Source organism: Anabas testudineus, chromosome 18, assembly GCF_900324465.2.
Source record: "Anabas testudineus chromosome 18, fAnaTes1.2, whole genome shotgun sequence".
In the NCBI taxonomy this organism is placed as follows: domain Eukaryota; kingdom Metazoa; phylum Chordata; class Actinopteri; order Anabantiformes; family Anabantidae; genus Anabas; species Anabas testudineus.
Window position 1 is genome coordinate 15,206,554 of NC_046627.1, and position 19,815 is coordinate 15,226,368.

The window sequence follows — 19,815 nt, forward strand, 5'->3', positions numbered from 1 at the left end:
CAATGGGGAAAGGATTGGTGCAATGAACAAAAAAAAAAAACAAAACAAAACAACCCAGAACATGAAAGGTGCCAGAGGCACTGGACTTTTGAACAGTGTGAGTTTTCATCTCTAGACTGGGAGTTTTATTTGAGTGTCTTCCGAACACTCACCCCCTCCTCATCCTCTCCCTTGCATGCTCCCATTTTTTGTTTGATGCCGGGGCTATTGTTTTAAGCGGCAGCTGTTGTTTTTACTGAGTGTCAAACCCTCCTTTTTTTTTTTTTTTTTACATCCCCAGAGATGAAAGCCAAATCCAAGCTGTGGGAATGTAGTCTCAAAACCCCTCTCAAAAGAGACTCCTATCATCATAGCACTGTGTGAGAACTACATTTCCCATGCTTCCCTTTGATCAGAGACAAGCGGGCTTCTGTAGTATTTTTTTTTTATTATTAAAACTAAGGCAAACAGCAGTTACTGAGAAGGATATGAGTTCATTTAGTTTGTCAGTGGTAGTGTTATTGAGTGCCTCACAGTGTCGGACTTCACTGCAGTGACTCTGTTTGTTTGCCTGATTACTTAAAGGTCAGTTTACTCCACAGAGGCAATAGAATCCCTTTCTTCTGTCCGGGCCCTTGTGCTTTGCTCTACACCAACTTGCTCACAAATTATAGAGTAATAGTCCCAAGCATTCAGTTGGACACTGGCTAGCTTTCTGAAAATACAGGGTAACGATTCGGAGCTTTGAAAGTGGCAGAACAAAAAGCTTGTCATATTATTATGTGGGGAAAAGGTAAATAGAATTTCAGGAAACTCATTCTCAAAATACCTCTTGTGTTTAAAGTTTCACAGCATAAGATTCTCAGTCTTGCCAAACTGGCATTCCTTTGCTTCACTGAGCTTCCCAAACATCTCTTCCTCTATTATTCAGGCATCCACTTTCAACAGCACTGCAGTAATTAAGTATCAAGCTTAAGGAGTGCAGTGGTACTAGCTCTATAGTCAGACCACTAGGGCCTACAGTATTGACCATTTCCTCATGCAACATAGATAGGAGGTGCATTTATATGCTAGGTCAGGTGTGTAAAAAGTTCTGTAGAATATCATACACACTATCTGTGGCTGTGCTGTGGGCTGGATAAGGACAAGGTTAAGAAAATACAGAATGCATCTGGATGGGTCTTACAAAACACAAAGTAGTTAATTTGGTCCCCAAACCCATGAGCAAATTAAACAAGGCTGTCACAAGTTTGCAGCAGTCAAGAGCATGCGTTGTACTTTTCTGTCTTTTAAGCATTTTTACTAATGTGTAGGATAAACACAATTTCTCGGTGTAGGTGGAAATATGACATTTCCATATTAAACGTTTTTTTATTTTTCCCCTTAGGTCTCGTCACAACACAGATTCAAGCACCTTTCGTTCCAGGACTCACAAGAGCCCCCACCATCAGAGTCGATCTCCTCTCAGCTGCAGGCCAAGGTGATAATTTTAAATAAAATATTTAACCTTACATTTTTTTGTGTGTGTTATTAGCCTTTGTTTAGTTTCATACTTAAGCATAAGATAAGTGCCGGTTTTCTTACAAATTACAAAAGACATCATAATAGAAAAAGGCTGGAGATAGAGCAAAATAATCTACTTTTCCCTGTCACCACTCGGACTTCTCTCAGTTTCCCTCTTCACATAAAGATTGAAGCGTCTTTGCAGTCTATTCCATCCACATGGGGCCTCATGACAAACATTCAGGGCAAATATGTTTAATTGATCATGTTTTATTGGTCTAGTGACAGGAGAGTCCCAAATCTTTCTGATGCACATTCATCATTCACTTTTGAGCTGATGCTCCCAGCTGCATAATGATGCTCATTCAACTTAGTGCCTCTGTAGTTTTCTGTGAGCCACTGCAGAAGGGACCATTTCATATGCAGACAAGTACTGTGGCACAGTGCGGAAAGAGAGCGAGAGGGAGACCGACACCATCTCAGCCCTCCGGGCTGATTTGGCACCCACGTGCCTAATGACACCCGACAAGCCTGAGAGTCGCTCATCAGTCGAAAACTTAACAGACACATCATGTGCTAGTCAGGGGTTGGGGTGGGGGGGGGAGAAAGTTGCACTTTCCTTCTAGATGAAACCCTAACTAAGCAGAAAGTAATGACATGTGAAGTTGTGCTGACAGTTGCAGCTGCCTGGCACCCCGACCGCGTTGCTCGCCGGCACTCCCGCGGGCCTATCCTGCGGGCTTTGTAATCATAGCGATGGCAAAGAGACATCTTATTAAGAAGTCCATTTGCTTTTCCCATTCTCAACCATCAGTGGTGAGACAACATGGGAATACTCCTTGGCGTACGCTGACAATTGATCTTCATAAACATCAACAGGAAGGGAGTATTTAGAGGACGAGCGAGGACGGTGACGTTGTCTGTATTTTGTCTTCCACAGGTATGACAGCTATGAGGAGTACCAGCATGAGAGGCTGAAGAGGGAGGAGTACCGCAGGGACTATGAGAAGCGGGAGTTTGAAAGGGCCGAGCAGAGAGAGAGGCAAAAGCAGAAAGCATTAGTGAGTGAGCTGACACAACTGCCATTTCATTTCGTCTGTCGCCTCTTTTTTTTTTTTTTTTTCCCCTTCTCTGTGTTTGACTTTACGTCTTTCCTGCCGCTGCTGATAAAAGACCACATGCAATCACTGCTGTGGCACATGTACACATTCTTGCAAATACACACAGACCTCCTCCACACACACACACATGCATGCATTACTTACGATGACACAGCCTCCAGCCCAGTGCCATGTGCCACAGTGTCTCTCTACTGAAAGAATACATACAAAGTGAGTTCCTGAATGATTCAGGCGACAGGCTCTTCCTCTTTATCTCCGGGTTGTGTATTTTTAACGGCTTTGTCGTCTGGAAACACTGTCGACTCTTATTAATCACACCACAGGGGTAAAATGTTAAAATAGTGGAAAACAGAAACTAGGAGAGCAAGACGTGGAAAGGGGCAAAATGGGAAACGGCCACTGATTTTCTTGTGCCTTTTTCTTCTTTCTGCATCTATTTCGAAATTTAGCCTGATGCAGGGAATATCGGATTTCTCTCCCATATCTCCACTCTCCTTGTGTCAGTGTGAAATTACTCACGTTTCCAGCAGGGTAACACTACTACCACCCGTTGATAAAGCACACATGAAATGATGCCGTAATGCAAATGCGGCCTGGCGTGCATACATTTTTTCGGAGATGGAGAAGCAAACAATTACGAACAGTAAAGCGCAAGCTGTCAAAAGAGGTTTGGGAGGCCAGGGATGTGAAAGCTTCTCTTTGTGTCTGCCTGTCTCTCTTGTTCTGTTTTTGCCTCATTCTCTCAGTCACTCACACACCCCCCCACACACACACACACGTACACGGGCAGCCCTCAGGGTGCCATCAAGGAAAAAAATGCCTATATACCAGTTGTCAGCAAGTAAAACACTAATTCAGCAAATACTTTTTTTGTCTCAAGCAGTATGTAAGCATTAAAAAAAGAGTGGGGAAAGGATAAAAACAGTAATCAGTAGTTAATTTGTATTTTTTGCGGTTGCTATGGTCAAGTCCAATGGGGCAAAGGTGAACTTGAGTTTAGCACCAGGCATACATACGCTTATCATATACTCGTACGATGCTCAAGACAGTATTTAAAGTGTCGGTGGGCCTCAATGAGATTGCCCACCTAATGGCAAGTAAACGAATGAATAAATAAATAATACTAGTGATACACTATAGCCCCAGGCATGTGCTGCATTATATGATTAGTATGATGCAATTAAACTTCTCAAAAGCTATAATTGCAGTCTGGTGTAGTTTGTTGCTGAATTATTCTGCTATGACCCCCACGTCCTCTGAGGTTCAAGGAAATTTGTGTTTTTTTTGCCCTGTGGCTCACCTCTACTGTTTTTAATGTTCCCTCCCTCTTAACAGACCTCTCAGTTAACAATCCTGCAGAGTACGCTGTGTGTTGCGAGTTTTACCCTCAGAAAACAGCCTTTTCAGATATATGGCTGAGTCACCACACGGCTTTATTTTTAGACTTCATGAAAGAGGAAGCAGCCCCAAACTTAAGACATGGCATCATTTGATAAAAATCACTCTGCCTCTGGTTGATGAGTTGCAGAGAGAAAGAGGAATTGTGGTGCCAGGGCAGATTGAAAGCGCTTCCAAACTGCAAGTCTATCAGATAAGGAAGCAAGCTGAACCAATCACAGATGAACACAACAGACAGACGGAGAGCAGGGACAAAACGCGGGGCTCAAAGTCAGTATCCACAGGAGTGATCAAGACCAATTCATTAGGACTCGGTAAAGAAAATAAGGGGAAAAGGAAAAACAGACTCCCCCTTTTAATCTTCCTTCTCTTCTCTGTCTTTCTTCGTAACGAGCAGGAGGAGAGACGGGTGGTGTACGTGGGGCGACTGAGGTCCGACTGCACCCGGACAGAGTTGAAGTGCCGCTTCGAAGTCTTTGGCGAAATTGAAGAATGTGCGGTGAACCTGAGGGACGATGGGTAAGGCCCCCAGGATTTTCTGTGTGTAACAAACGTGTGCACCTATAGGGGTGTCGTGTAAAAGACATTTATCTTGGCATTCATGTATAAGAAAACAAAATCTCCTGCTGTAACTTTTACATAAAGTAAAGCTAAGTGTTGCTGCTTTTGCAGTCTCAGAGCATCTCCTTATTCAGCTACTTGTAGGCCTACGGAGCCCCAAAGATACACTTTTATTGATTCTCTTTTGCATATAAATAGCGCGATCGTCATTTAAGACAAGGCCCCCTGTTCTGTTATTGTTGCCCCACAGCAACACAGTGATGTATCATTTTCTATTCCCGACCAGGGACAATTTTGGCTTCATCACGTACCGCTACACTTGTGACGCCTTTGCCGCCCTTGAGAACGGACACACCTTACGCAGGTCAAACGAGCCTCAGTTCGAGCTGTGCTTTGGCGGACAAAAGCAGTTCTGCAAATCACATTACACAGACTTGGGTAAGTGCTGCTTTGTTGTTCTCTCCATCAGCCCCCCGCAGTCATGCTGTATATTTGTGTAGCTGGGAGGACTGTCAGTGAAAAGATAGCAAAAAAAAAAAAAAAAAGAAACTGAGTGATGCTTACAGATTAAAAGAGGCCCATGTCTGTGCTGGTAACAATTCTTACCGCCTTGAATGTGTCCACAAGGCATTTGTGGCTCAAAAGCGCAAGCATTCAGAGGTCAGTCTGTGAACATGCCCAGAATAGAGCTCCCGTTCCTCCCCGCTGGTGCCATCTTCAAGAAAAACAATTCAAACGCCATTACTCATGTGCACGTTGGATGTTTGTTTCGACTTTGTTGATACGAAAAAGCACTTGTCTTTTCATGTGCCGTTCACTGTACGCGTGGGTGTGGAGATCGCTTGAAGAGCATCGGAGGGCCAGCGATGAAATTTCGAGGAGAAAGAAAAAGAGATGAGGTGAAGAAAAGGGAAGGTGGGAGGAAGGTTAAGTCTCTCCTCCCTCTGGAGTGAGGTTCCATCTGTTGCCAGCTGTTGCTGGTGCTGGAACTAGAAAGAGCCTCGATATGACGCGAAGCGGGCCGGTCATTTACATAGAGGATGGGGCCACTGTGGGTGCACACCTACCTACTGCCTGTGCTGGGAGTCGAGGGGTTGTGGCGAACCGCAGTGTAGCACGAATCATCTAACGCATGCACGTATTCAGCCGACGCATCTACACGGCTACTGTATTGGTGAAGTATATAAACCTCAGAGAACCGCACTCAAGTGGGTGCAGCCGAGGTTGGAAAGTTGCATTTGATGAATAATGCAAGCTTTCAGTAAAATCAAGGCTTTTTCCTCTGGCATGAAGCCCCACTTTTGACAAGTGAAGAAATAAAACAGGTACACTTTTCTTCTGTAGTTGCGCGTTGATAGAGGTGGCGAGGAGCGGCCAGCCATATTGAAATGAGGTTTCCTTCATTAGGTGATAATACGTAGCCTTGTTATTGACTTTAACATCTATAGCTGGTATTTTCCCAGCAATCTGTGAGGTCGGGAAAGCAGCTCGAGGGGTTCAGCGAGTCACCTGAAAGAAAAAGCACTTTTCCCGATAAATGAGGCGGTTACTATACAGTACATTTTCCGAAGCACACGCTCGAAGCCTTCAACTTTTTCCGGAGAAGACATGATGGGAAATTGACACACAGAGAAACAGTTGTTAATCCTAAAGCCTTGAGGATAGACATTATGTCGAGATTGACTAATCAGCCTACTGAAATGGAAAGGCCTTCATTCAACTGCCTCTTTGTCAGGAACAGGCTATTTTGGTCGTCCCCACACTGATAGCGCAGGATAAAGACATCGAGAGAAAGGGAGAAGCTTATAATAGTGCGGTTCCAACCCCCTCTTCTTCTTCTTCTTCTTCTCAGTCTTGTAGGCGCTGCTGCCTTCTTCTTCTTTTTTTTATGTTGGTTTTTTTGTTTCTGTCTTTGTTTTCAGAGACACTCTCCATTAGTTTTAAGTAGAGCACCAGGGTATTTTTCATCCCTCAAGGTGCGCAGTGTGACACAATCCAGCCCTCGGCCACTGCATTAGATCACAAGTGATGTCTTCTAGCTGCCGTGGTCATTTCCATTTCTCAAAGCTCTTGGACTGCGCTGCTGGACCCTTTGGGGCCCCCATTTGTGAAGCTGTCTGTTGGAAGAGATAAGATAGTCTGCCTTACTAGCGTATTATCAGGTTGATCAGGAAAAATAGGACATACAAGCGATGGAAAGACAGAAGGATGTGCTTTCACACATTTGGCCTCCATCTTTTTAACCAGATGAGTTTGTGAATGAGTTAATATCACCTTCAGCACTGACTGTGGGAACAACGTCATTGCACTTTTCTGTGTTTTGAGTGTTTATGTGACTGAACTTTTTGTTTCACGTTTTCAAACAGTCCCACTCTTCTCAACTTTAACCCCAATCCTACTTGCCCCTTTCAGACTCCCACTCGGATGACTTTGATCCAGCCTCCACAAAAAGCAAGTATGACTCCATGGATTTTGACAGCTTGCTGAGGGAGGCCCAGTGCAGCCTCAGAAGGTAACTAGTTCAGTGGCACCTGCTGTCTGTCACAAAGAGGGACTTCTGATACCTCACTGTTGTTTCTCGCTCCTTTGACGACGAGACTACCAGAAGTTTTACACTCTATGTTATAGAGTATATAAGAATAAGTCTATAGACCTATATCACTATAAATGAATATATCAAAAATAAAGTTTACATGAACATAGCTGCTGAAGAGCTGGGAAGAGACATTCTGGGAATGCCAGTGAACCCTCAGAACCTGGTGCGCAGGTTTCGGTGCACCAGCTACTGCTGTACAACCATAAGTGAAAGAAGGAAAAGAAAACTTTCATGGTTTTTTTTTTTGGTTTTTTTTTCTAGAAGCACTACAATACCCACAATTCTTTGGGGGTGTGAAAACATGCAGCTTGTTCAGCCAGATTTTTGTTTCCTTTTTGCTGTTGATTTCTTTCCTTCTGTCTTTTAAATCTGGTGTTTGGATCTGGTGTTACATTACAAACAAGAGTATAGGGAATTGTACCTTTGAGGTCAAATTCTCAAGGTAACATTGTCGTCTACATTTTAAAGGAGAAATGTAGCCCTGTATTTACAAATACTATAAAAAGGAATATTTTTATTTTATGTACATATTGGGTAAAGTTCTTTATTTGTTACAGCTATGCACTGTAAAACGCAGCCTTTTTTTAAAACTGAGGAGAAAATTTCTTAATTCAGAATGTCGATCTGTAGTTATTACAATACTGTATAACATATTGTACACCTACATGATGTTTGAAGAAGACATGACATGATTGTAAAAAGAGAAAAAAATAGATGCTTCAGATTGCTCATTTTGAGGAAGCATGTGAACAAATGTCCTTTTTTAAGTTATTTTGTTGTGGGGATAAAAAAAAAAACAGTCAACCATGTATAGTTTTCTCTGTTTATAAAGTTTCTCAATCAGTGTTTTTGCTTATAAAACCAGTGTAAATGCGTTTTTAATGTGTTTTTCATGATTGTGAAAAAAAAGGAGATACCCCATTTTTAAATTATTTCTGAAGCAATCACTATGTATGTATATATATACACACACTGTTCTCAGTTTATTAGGTACACCTACCTAGACCTAATGCAGTCTAATACAACGGTGCTGCATACAATAGGTGGTAGAGGTGTTTCTTTTACTTAGCCTAGCCTTATTGATATAAATGGGATGGACAAACTAATGGAAACACCTGTCAGTACAATTGCATCATCCAAAATGACAGAAGAGTTCGAACAAAATCTTTACAGTATCGCGTTCACGGAGGGCGGATTTATTGCAGGTTGTGTTAGACTGCATTGTGCAAACTCGGATTGATTTTATTTGCCTTTCGTTGTTGTTTTGATTACCTTCAGTGAGAAAGAAACACTGCATTCAAATCTTTTTAATCAGTACAAACACATATTTATCTATTTATTTTAATATTTGAATCAAGAATATTTATGGGTTCCATTTTACATGGCGTACCTCATAAAATTTACTTGCTATTTATGTTGTCTTCGAGTTGTGTTATTTAACTTGCAATCACTAGACAGGGTGTACAATAAATGGTTTGGTGGGGATAATATTACCTTCTATGCCTTTCTGAAACAATCAAAACATTCAGCTAATCACTCCAGCAGTCAACCCTCTCATCATCTGAGTGATTTCTGTTGCCACTGTCAGTCTGATCTGTAGCATGTTTCTGGTTTTTTCTTTCCACACAAAAGCAGAACATGAAGCAATAAAATGATTTTTGCAGGATTTTATTTTACTGTAAACACTTGTCATCGCTCCACTCACGCTTGATTATGTGAATGCCAAACAAAAGTTTACAATTTCCTTTTCCTGAATTTTTTAGAAATCTTGTATTTGATGTACGATATATATATATATATATATATATATATATATATATATATATATATATATATATATAATATGCTGATACTACTAATGTTATTCACAATAATTACAAGATGATTAATAATAATAATGATAATAATATAAATGAAAGGAAAAAAAACTATATAAAAAGCAATAAATTATTTTTCAGAGTTGTATTTTAGCTTCTATTGTTGTGTGATTTTTGGACTTGAGCCATTACCCAGTCGCTAGTAGCCAGGAAGACTCCATTCTAGTATCTTGGCATTTCATGACCATGACATTACCCTGTGCGGTAAACACTTGAATGTCGCCCCTCCCACCTTCTGCTCTTCCCTTTAAGATGTAATTGAGTCTTTGTGATTGTAATGCACTCATTACCTTGTGACATCTGTGCAAACGTGACTCTTAACTCCACTCTTGTGTGTAAAAACGTGTCGAGTTGAAACTGTTTGTCGTGTAGTGCATGGCTATTACAGGATGCCAGTCGGTACAGTATGCACCGCTTTGGATATCTGCCTCTCAGCTGTCTTTACTGGCAGATTTTAAATGACGTTCTATAAGCCTAGAGAAAACTACCCAACAGTGTATCGCATGCCGCACTACTTTCCATCACCACCCCGCCCTCACCCCCCCCTCCCAACCCACTCACAGTCCAGATATCACAGCACCGTCGACGTGACATAAAAGGTAACCTTGCGGTTTCTGGTTCAATTAATATCCCGCTTCTAGTGCGCGCCAAGTAATGAGAGAACCAGCTTCCATCACAGGAAGGAAAAAAAAAAAATCTTTTGTATGAAAGCTTTGCTGATCACAGGCTTTCTTTTATGGAATTTGACTATGGAGACAAGAAACGGCTAATTTCTATGATGCAAAGAGGCAAAAATTGGTGGAGGGAAAGATTAAAAAAACCCCTTTACCTGTGTTTTAAGACATTGCTTTACTTTTTTTGCTGTCTGTATAGCGTTTGGGTAATGGTGTTGTGTCCCATTTGATAGATGTGGCTTTAATCATTGTAATAATAATAATAAAAAAAGAGCTTTGTAAATTGCCTAGACTAGCAATATATTATAACACCTTATGGTTCAAATTTCAACTGTGGCAGACTTTTTAATGATATGACCTACTGAGGACTTTACCACTGCTTAAACGTTTGTTGGGTAATCATGTTTCTTTTGGAAGGACAATATGTGTATGAGCAAATGTGTGTATGTGCGAGTTCTAGGCAGGTGTATGTGTTTCTGGATGTGTGTGTTTGTGTGTATGGGGGTTGTTACCCGTTTGTGTCCTTTCCACGTTGCCTTCTGCCAAGTCCTTACCAATGCCTTTGTGGTTCTACCTATTGTACGACTTTCTTGTGAATTTTATTTTTTATGTGCAATTCTCATCAGCCTCACCATGCCAATAAAGGGAAATGTGTTTGAAAAAAAAAAAAAAAAAAAAAAAAGAAGTGGCTTTCATATTATCTTCCTTTCCTTGTGATGAATGTTCCTTCATCAGGCGCTCTTGTATCGCTTTCACTCAGCGCTGTGGAATGATTATGATTTGTGCTCACTCTGATTACTATCAAGGAGACACACTTGAAGGTTTTTGAAAGGATTCAAAAGTTATAAAAAAAAATAAAAAATAACGATGCCTGCTGTAAATGTGGATTCACAACAAATGCACCGTCCCTCCCACCTGTGCTCACATTTCAAAGTGTCGGATGAAAGCTGACGGACTCGAGAGAAATGACACGAGCCCATCCTCAGCACATCTGTCTCTCTCTGTAGTTTCTACCCTAATAAAGGAACTCGGCTCAATTCGGTGCAACTTTCCCTCTTTGATATTCTTATCACCTGGAAGAGAGCACTGTAGTCTTTGTCTGTGTCCACAACTTGACTCCACACCATGAGTCTGCAAGTTAATTAAAAAAGTTGGGGGGAACAATTTCATTAACAGGATGGAGAGCTGTAGTGAGTTGATGGTGTGCTTGATATCCAATGGGCCTTCATTATGACTATAACACCCCCGCCACCACCCTTTTTTTTTCTATTCCCCTTAACACACACACATACACACACATCTTAGCCTCAGAGCTGGGATCACACTGGGAACTTCCACTGTGTCCTTTTTCTTTTCTTTTTTTTTTTTCACTGGTGCAAAGAGAAATATGTGAAGAATGTGCATTAAACTTTAAGGTTGGGGGTCTGATTGTGTTTTTTATTAAGGCCGCTGTTTAGCCCCGGAGAAGAGAGTGGCTGGCTTTCATTTCAGCTTGGCTGCCACATTACAGCGGGAGGTCTCCTTCTGCTTGCCCTTTCCACAGAATGAAACCATCCCTGGAAATCTCTTTGCTCCCTGTTGCCTTCTTTTCCACCCACCTCTCCCTTTCCATCACGATAGGATGGCTTTTTCCTTTTTTCCGTTTTTTTTTTTTTTATCTCTTATGTGTCTTTTTTATTATTAACCAGTAGATAAGCAGCTATCGCTACTCCAGTTGGAAGTAAGTGGTAGCCTTGGAGATAATGGGGTTTGATGGGCCCTGGCTCTCTCTGTGGGACAAACACCGAGTTGTGTAGCTCTGTATTTTATTTGGCACCTAGCTGCGGCTGCTGTGTCAGATGCTGTTGAAATCCTGAAAATGGCATGGACTGTTCAGCCTTTGTTTCCAGCAATGTGACAAGAATGTGTAAATGGCTTTTTATTTTTTTATTTTTTCTGTGTGTGTCCAAGCAGTAGAGAGCAACGTGAAAATGAAACCCCGCTAAAATGTTGGTAGCTCTTTTGTGAGGATACATCACACTCCTAGTGTGTTTTTCTCATGGTCCTCCCTCTCAGTATCATGCAATCAGGTCAGTGTGCGGAAGAAGCAGTCTTTGATAATAAGATTAGACTACCTAAGACTAGTTAATTAAAGCCTGTGGGGTGGAACATGAGCAATCCTACCAGTAATTTACTATCAAGAAGTCTCCTGTTTTCACTTTGTCACGAGATGTATAGAGGGTACAAACATCCCTTCTGTATCAGCAGGAGACAACTGACACTGAAGCAACAACATTTATCACTAATTCTATCACAATAATTAAAGTTACTGTAGGTGATGCTGGATTATGGAGCTGTCGCAGATAGAGAGACAAAATAACACCAAAGAAGTGATGCCAGGATGTGATGTTGCTTGGTTGAGTTCTTACTTCCAGATTCCCATCAAGGTTTTTCTTTTCTTTGCTCAATCCTCCAAAGTCTTTTTCACATTCGACCTTTCTCTCGTCCCCCCGCTTGTCTCTCTGTTCCTCGTGTGGCCTTTTATGTTTTTTAGAGGATTTCATATAAGCCGAGCGTGTATTGTAATGTGTTGCCAGGCAGAATTTGGCAGAGCTCAAGTGAGGCGAGACAAACAAGACTTTGCCAGAAGAAGCTATAAGCATCACGAAGCATCACGATATCATGACTGGCGTGGCTTCGGGCGAGGGGGTTGTTATTGCAATCAGACTGTATGTCCAAACTGAGGCATGATTGAATAAATCACGTGGCTTGTGGCGTTTTTCTTGAAGTGATCACGTGACTTGGTGGCTCTCATTTCATCATAAGAAAAATAAACAGTTCCCGGGTACATCATCTTAAATGAAAGTGTCCATTTTGTCCCTATCACGTGCTCTTTGATGAATCAGAACAGAATGAACCACTAGACGTTGCCTGACTTCCATTTATTGCAACGCCTCTTTGTTAGCGCCATTTTTTTTTTCCACAAGCCTTCTATCGTATGCCACCTTATGGGAGAAGATAATGACAGTGCTATTAAAATCGCAATCTCCCTATCTGGCATTCTAGTTTCAGCAGTTTCTGCTGTTAAAGAGTAATGAGGAACAGAAGGACAGTATTCTTCTTCCCCCCAAACTATCAACTTTGGGGACTGAATGTATTCTTCGTTAGATAATTAATGGCTACAGACAAATGGTGGTTGATTGAGCGACTCATCCCTCTATTTTCAATCACCATCTGCTGTGTGTTGCTGGCAAAAAACAATGTTAATTACCTCGAGTGTGCCCAAGACGTGGCGTATTAATTAGAACAACAAAAAAGGGGAACCTAAAAGATTGCAGTGTTTTAGCGTCTGAAATGATGTGTGTGTGTGTGTGTGTTCATATAGATTTTGGTGATGGATTAGCATGGGACTCAGCTCCACAAGGCAATCATTTGGAAATTCGGCCTTTTGATCATTTCCGAACACATCTGCGTTGCCTTGTTGCACTTACATTTACCTGTTTCCTGTGCCCCGAGGCCATGGCGGGCCTTTAAGATTGCTGGGGATGGCAACTCTTTGCCACTCATCGGGGACGTCAGCAGAAAGATGAATCTCAACTGTGACCGCAGGGACAGCCAGCTGACAGAGAGAGTTAGGGCTCCGGATGGCAGACGGCCGGGGCATTTGTCTGTGCGTACATCACCTGACCAGAAAAGAAAGATGGAGAGAGGGGAAGAGACAAAGTGGGACTGAATCAACGTGACAACTCGGTTGATGGCACCATGCAGACGCCCGTTCCCGTCACTCCCGGACTCCAAGTATGCAGGTGGTGGGAGTGCATCATATAGATAGACCCCCCTATGTCACGGTGCCATCGCTAATGAGCCGTTGTAAAGAGCAACGTGTAAACGTGATGATGTGAGCAGCATATCATTGGTAATTATTTGGCAATCATGGAGCAGCATCAATAACAATTAGCATAATTTCCATGGCTTCACTTCTTAATGGCTACATTCAAAATACTTACAAATCAAATATGCTTATTTTCTTCATACAAATAGGTCATTTACAGTCTGTTGCAGATTGGATTAAGAGCTTCCAGTACTGCGAATAAAAACGATCATGGGAGCTAAATTATAAAATCATTTAAACTGTAGTATACACAGAACACCTCTTGAATACATCCCTGTCAAGTACTGCGGAGTTGCTTCATCACAGACCGATAGTAATGTTAATTGTTATTGGTAGGCTGAAGAGGTAATCACCTTATCCCGGAAATCATCTGCTGACCTCTTGAATCAATCTTGTGGTTACGGGTATGTCTCAACCTTCAGTTTTGGAAGCCCTGCGTTGGAAGATGTAAGTCGAGCTATGTAGCTAGTATTTTTGTTCATGTGCCATAATAGTTGGATCTTGGCTTCATAATGGCTCCATTCAAGCATTCTTGACAAGATGGCTTGGAAAGAGGGAAAAGCTGAGTGCTCTCCCCTCCCCTCTCTGTTTATTCACTCTGTATGTCTCTTTCCCACTCTCTTATCTGCTCCTTGTATGGTTTGCCGAGTGGTCCTGGTGGATGGCGGAGTTGTGTCTAAATCTAGTTCCCAGCTACTTAGCCCACCCACCACGCTCACTCCGACACAAGGGTGCATGAGAGCATCTCTCCCTCTCTCTCAGACCCCAGCGTGAACCCATGTATCACACAGAGAGACATCACAGTACAGTAGAATGGGCACGTGGACAGTTATTGTTTGTTTGCACTATTTATGTCAATGTACCGTCTGCAGCAAATGGCACTGTAATGCAATCATTCATTCTTGCCATCCTGTGCTCCTGTCCATTAGGCTAATGATACTCTGTAACCGTCCCGGGTTCTCTGGCTGTTGAAATCACAAATGTGAGAAGTAGGAGAAAGTAGGGGGACCACTGCTTAATTGGAAGACCATGATCAAATCCCAGTGTCTGGAAACATCTGCACTGTAGTGCCTTTGAATGTCAGACAGGCTGTAATTGCCAGTAACTCCAAAAAAGCTTGTTCAGTTCTGACTGAACTGACCAAAACAAGGACTGGACAGAGTTGACAAAAGCAGGAGATTCATTTAGAGGCCTCGGCTTTTCTGAAAAATAAAAAAATAAAAAACAAAGAAAACAGTCCATCACAAAAAGTAATGAACATCTTCACCAGTCACAACAACAAGGTCTGTGCAGCAGCAGCAGAAGAAACAGTGATGTGTTTTTGTCAGTTAATACTAGACTAACACTAGACCAGTCAACATCCACGCCAGTACTTGTTACTTGTGTGCTTTGTGATGTAACTAGCGGCTGAGGATCGGATGAAAACACGTCTAATAAATTACAATGACGTGTTAAACACAACAGAGGCTTAAAATGACCACAGCGCATTAAGTCTCTGATTTTGACTCCTCTGATTCTCTCTGATACATAAATAGTATCAAATCAAGGCGATGTCCTGTCAAATGAATTAGTCATTATCACCATATATCCTGTTAATCCTCATTTAGTGAGCAACCGGAAATGTCAGCGTTATCCCGAAGCATTACAGATACATTTTGGAACAGAACTTCCCTCCGTCTTTGAACTGTCAAAAATTTCAACCCAAATCATCCTGACTAAAGTGCATTAAAATGCACAGACAGTCGAGCTATAATTACTGGGCAAAAATACTCTATGCCTTAATCCACATGGTAATAATGCAATTAAAGTGGTGTTTCTTGGACTTGGTAATCTTCTGTGACAAGGCTTACAATTCAATTAACCCCGTTTTAACACTTTGTTTCAACTTCCTGTGAGGCTAATTTGCTTTAAACTTACTTCAGTTGCTATAATTATGCCTTAAGAAATGTCCAAGTGCTGATTTTCAGGGGGACGGGATGATGCTCTTATCCAGCAAGATGCTTAAAAGGCAAGTCTCCCTCCTACCAGACATCATTTCTTATAATGTTGGTCTGGCTTTACTGATGTCACTGATGTGTCAGACTTGTTGCACTCACACACACACACACTTGCAGCAGGTGGAACTGCTCCAGCGCTAAAATTCAGAACTCAGCCACCTTTAAAATTAGGTTGGGAAATATTTCTAAGAATTAAAAATAGTCTCTTATTCCTTTTTCTTTCATTCTCTGCTCCATAAAGTTGGATCCATTCGCGACGATCGAGTTCCAGCCTGATACAATTTCTGATAATCTCATAGTACAACCGGGGCTGCACTCTTCCTGACATCTACTAAAGCCAGCCACAGATCTAACCCATTTAATCACTCCTTTCTTGTTCTCTTTCTAAGCTCATGCTGGCTGTGACATATTGAGCTGGCAAACTTTCCATGTTCTCTCAGAGAAGGTCATTGGGCCAGGCCCAATCTAGCCTCTGAAACGGAGCCAAGATTTCCACTGCTGTCGTTCAGATTAGTATTAGACATGAGCGCCTTTCCTAAGCAAATCAGACAGTGTGAAGGACAGAAGCCCTCTTCCATTGAAGCACGCCTGCCTCTTGTTAAAGAGAGACAGGGCAATAAGTTGCAGGACAAAGGGAAGTTTGCAAGAAACCTTCGAATTTTGTGACTGGTTATGTTTAAAAGTGACAACCTAGTTTGTCATGTCAGATGAGCAGCAATCGTAGGAGCTGTCTGTGGATGTGATGTATTGTTTAGCATGTGAAAAGTAGCATTACTCACTTTTCTTATAAGTATTTAAAGAAAGCCTTTAATACTTAATCATTTCAAGAACTTCCAGTCGTGGGCTTGTTCCAGGAAGCGTCTCTTTAATTAATAATCAGCGTGCAGTCGAGGCGTGCTGGTATTTACAAACCATCACTCCTTCCACGAAACGTAATCACGTGCAGAACTTTCTTTCTGGGTGACACCGGCGCAGCCGAGCACACACCGTTTTCAATGCTGACACATGATACAAGGACAACAGGACTGAACATCCGGCCGCCAAAGGACAATGCGGGACACACAGTGTACTGTACAAATAGGCACGCTTACGTCTGCATTGTTGCAGAGTTCTGTCGCGAGCGTGAACGAATTGAGTGGGTGAATTGGTATCGATTCAGCTCCGCAGCACTTGGAAGGACAAACTTGCACCTGGAGTCAATCAACGTTGATTGGAAAGTGGCAACATGCCCACAGGCGCACAGCACAGCTGACAGGACACACTATCTGCTTCTGTAAAGGAGAAGTTAATAATGAAACTTAGCTCGGCTGGACTTGTAACTAATGTTTTCCCTTCATAATCTCATATTTAACTTGCAAAATACTGAAAAGCAAGGTGTGTTTTAAAAGCATTCGTGCTTTATTTGATCACGGTGGGCAGCCTCACAGAGGGCTAGGCTCTATATAGCAGATTAGTGTGGCTTAATTGGAAATTTATGTCTGTTATCCGAGCACCCCTGTTTGTTTGGTCTTGAATTACTCCTTTCCTTGATCTCACCGAGGAGTTCGATTGAAACGGTTTCTTCTTTTTTCATCTATTTCTTCCTCTTGAACTATTACACCCTCAATCTGTGAGCGCTAACTAGTGAAATGAGTCAGGACAGACGTTTGGGATGCAGCCTTTCAGAATGAGATAAAGTTTGGATCAATCTAAGCCATATGGTAAAGTTTAAGCCTTCAGGGTAGAAAACTAAGCTAATTAAGCGTAAACTCCTCCACAAACATTGTCTTTACTGAACTTCTGAACTAACTGCTTTTAACTAGCAATCATTCTTTTTGTTTTTTTCAGTGCCTCGTTGTTGCAGACTCCCATTTTCAGATCCCTCGTCTGCAGACTTGTTGGCATACCGACTAGATGGCTCAGTTTTGGGAATATGTCAACGCCTTCAGCAGATTCAATTGCATTACATAAAGAGAGATGCCATGCTGGAGAGAGCCTCCACTCACTCCTAATGTGTGCATTCTGGCCACGGGCAACAACTTCACATCCAGTCCTGTTACTGACATGGCAAACAAGAATTCTGGGAGCGTTCCCAAAGCTATTTTGCATTACTTGTCAAAGGTAAATTCTGACTGTGTTACTTGAAAGTCAACAAACTCAAAGGGAAAAGGCTTTGATATATATCATCTTATCAGGCGCTTAGGGCTAACATGTTAACAAGCAGTTGCCTTGAATGTTCCTATTACATGTCAATTTCTCAGAAGTTTCTATTCGAAGTTAAAGCTCTGTTATCAATGATGCGTGCATGTTCTGCAGATTCCACTGAGAATCTGACAGGCAACACGATCATTTGCAGCTCAGCTCAGCGCTGAGCCCTCAACACACTGGTCTAATTTGCCTGTTGGTGTCACAATTGAATAACTTGGCTGCTGGGGTCAGGGTCTGTTTTAGGGAATCTTAATTCTATATGTGTTAAAGGTTAGGTTGACATTTTTCAGACTTATCTTAACACTGTACAAGAAGCATTGGATGATTCACACATGCATGTTTAAATGTGTTCTTATTACTCATTGCCAATAGTCCCATGCAGTAGATATTGTGAAAGAAATCATATTACCTTCTCTCATTATCATAAGCTCATTATTGTTTAAAACACTTGGTTAACTTGTTTGTTTTTTCCCTAACACCAGCAATCCTCTTTCTTATTTTTGCTTTACCATGCTTTTGTGCTTTTATTGGCCAAAGTCCCAGAATATGTTCTAATAGTAGTCAAGACAGGACCAAACTAGAATTAACGGCTCACGTTTGTATGTCTCCGCCAACCAGTCAAGGTGTAGTTAGGTGCAGTCAGTAGTGTAGAGGTGAGGTCACGGTGACCTTTAACCACCAAAATTGGAATCAGTTTATCCTAGACGCACTACACAAGAGAAAATGAACGGTTCTCGTTTTTGGAAACGTTTTTTATTCTGGTCACCCTACCATCATTTAGGTCAGGCCGACTGTTCAATCAGAACTCTGCATTAGAAAATCAAGTAGCTGATTTAGTACAGTTTTTTTTTTCCCTTGCTGAGCTTCAGTGTAGGAATAACATTATAAAGTGTGATAGGAAAACTTGGACAATGCCCCTTAACTTTTCTAGCTCAGGCTGCTGCTGCAGCATGTGAACCTTTGATGAACTCTGGAATACATTTTTTGCAGCGTTGTTTCTTATCCCTTACTACTCATCATCCTCACATTAGTAGGACATCTCTTGGCCAGCATGGACAGCACTTCTATAAAGTACATCAACAGCTGCTGCTAACTCTCGTTTCGAGACGGGCATTTGAGCCCTTTTTTTTTTTTTAACTTCTGAAAAATGTGAACCCATACTTAACGGCCACCGAACAAAAACGTATTTTTATTTTAAAATATTCTTAAATTAATGCCCTATTGTTTTACTGCAAGCAAAAACCATATTATTGGTAGCAAAAAACTAATGTCATTATGAGGTAGATGACTTTTTAAAGTCGAAACACAGATTAGCCATTTTTTCCATAGTGTTGAATCCAGAATGCTACATCACATTATTTCCCAAATGGTTTAGTTTTATGATTATCTGTCAACACTGCTCACATTTCCTCAGCTGTGTGCTAGGAAAGAGAATAACAACATTTTATCTGAAACACAAAAACTATTTTTTTTTCTGTGTACAAACTGCAGGTCATATTTATCTTGGGTGGCTGTGGATCAGGAGGTAGAACAGTCATGTACCAATCGTAGGATTTGTGGTTTGTACTTGGACAAGGTGCAGAACTCCAAGTTGCCCTCAGTGAGTCAGGTCAGCTGCATGGCATCAGTGTGTGTGTGTTTGCGAATGGGTCAATGAGAAGCAGTGTAAAAGAGCTCTGAGTGCCAGTTAGGTAAAAAGGCGCTATATAGGTGCACAGATTTAAAATATAAACCTTCCATTATAATATGTGCACACTCCTATTACTACCTATTGTACTGTATGACACATGAGCCTTTCTCTCAATAAAATCCATTGCACCCAGGTCTGAAATCTCAGCGGAAGGCACGGCAGGTTGTGTGACGGCAGAGAGGAGGAACCGGGTGGAGCGGCTATTTTTACCTGAAGCCCAGGAGTGAACTCAACACAGAAGGTGAAGCGGGCGGAGAGTGGAATTTGGGCAACGCTTGGGAATGTGAATCAGGTAACGTTAATCATCTGGACAGCGGAGACATTAACTGTGCATGAAGCGCGGCCTCTAGACAGTGCACGT

General features: G+C 41.8%; 1 protein-coding gene across 4 annotated transcripts in view; it reads left to right on the forward strand.

The window, feature by feature from the left end:
- Nucleotides 1–8,902, forward strand: part of ppargc1a (peroxisome proliferator-activated receptor gamma, coactivator 1 alpha) — a 34,957-nt gene extending 26,055 nt beyond the window's left edge. For all 4 annotated transcript variants that reach the window (XM_026352495.1, XM_026352497.1, XM_026352498.1 and 1 more), the window contains exons 9-13: nucleotides 1,367–1,459; nucleotides 2,423–2,543; nucleotides 4,399–4,520; nucleotides 4,849–5,000; nucleotides 6,975–8,902. In XM_026352495.1, coding sequence (XP_026208280.1) covers nucleotides 1,367–1,459; nucleotides 2,423–2,543; nucleotides 4,399–4,520; nucleotides 4,849–5,000; nucleotides 6,975–7,078 — 592 coding nt within the window. In that variant the 3' untranslated portion in view covers nucleotides 7,079–8,902. The remainder of the gene's footprint in view (nucleotides 1–1,366; nucleotides 1,460–2,422; nucleotides 2,544–4,398; nucleotides 4,521–4,848; nucleotides 5,001–6,974) is intronic.
- The last annotated feature ends 10,913 nt before the right edge of the window (nucleotides 8,903–19,815 follow it).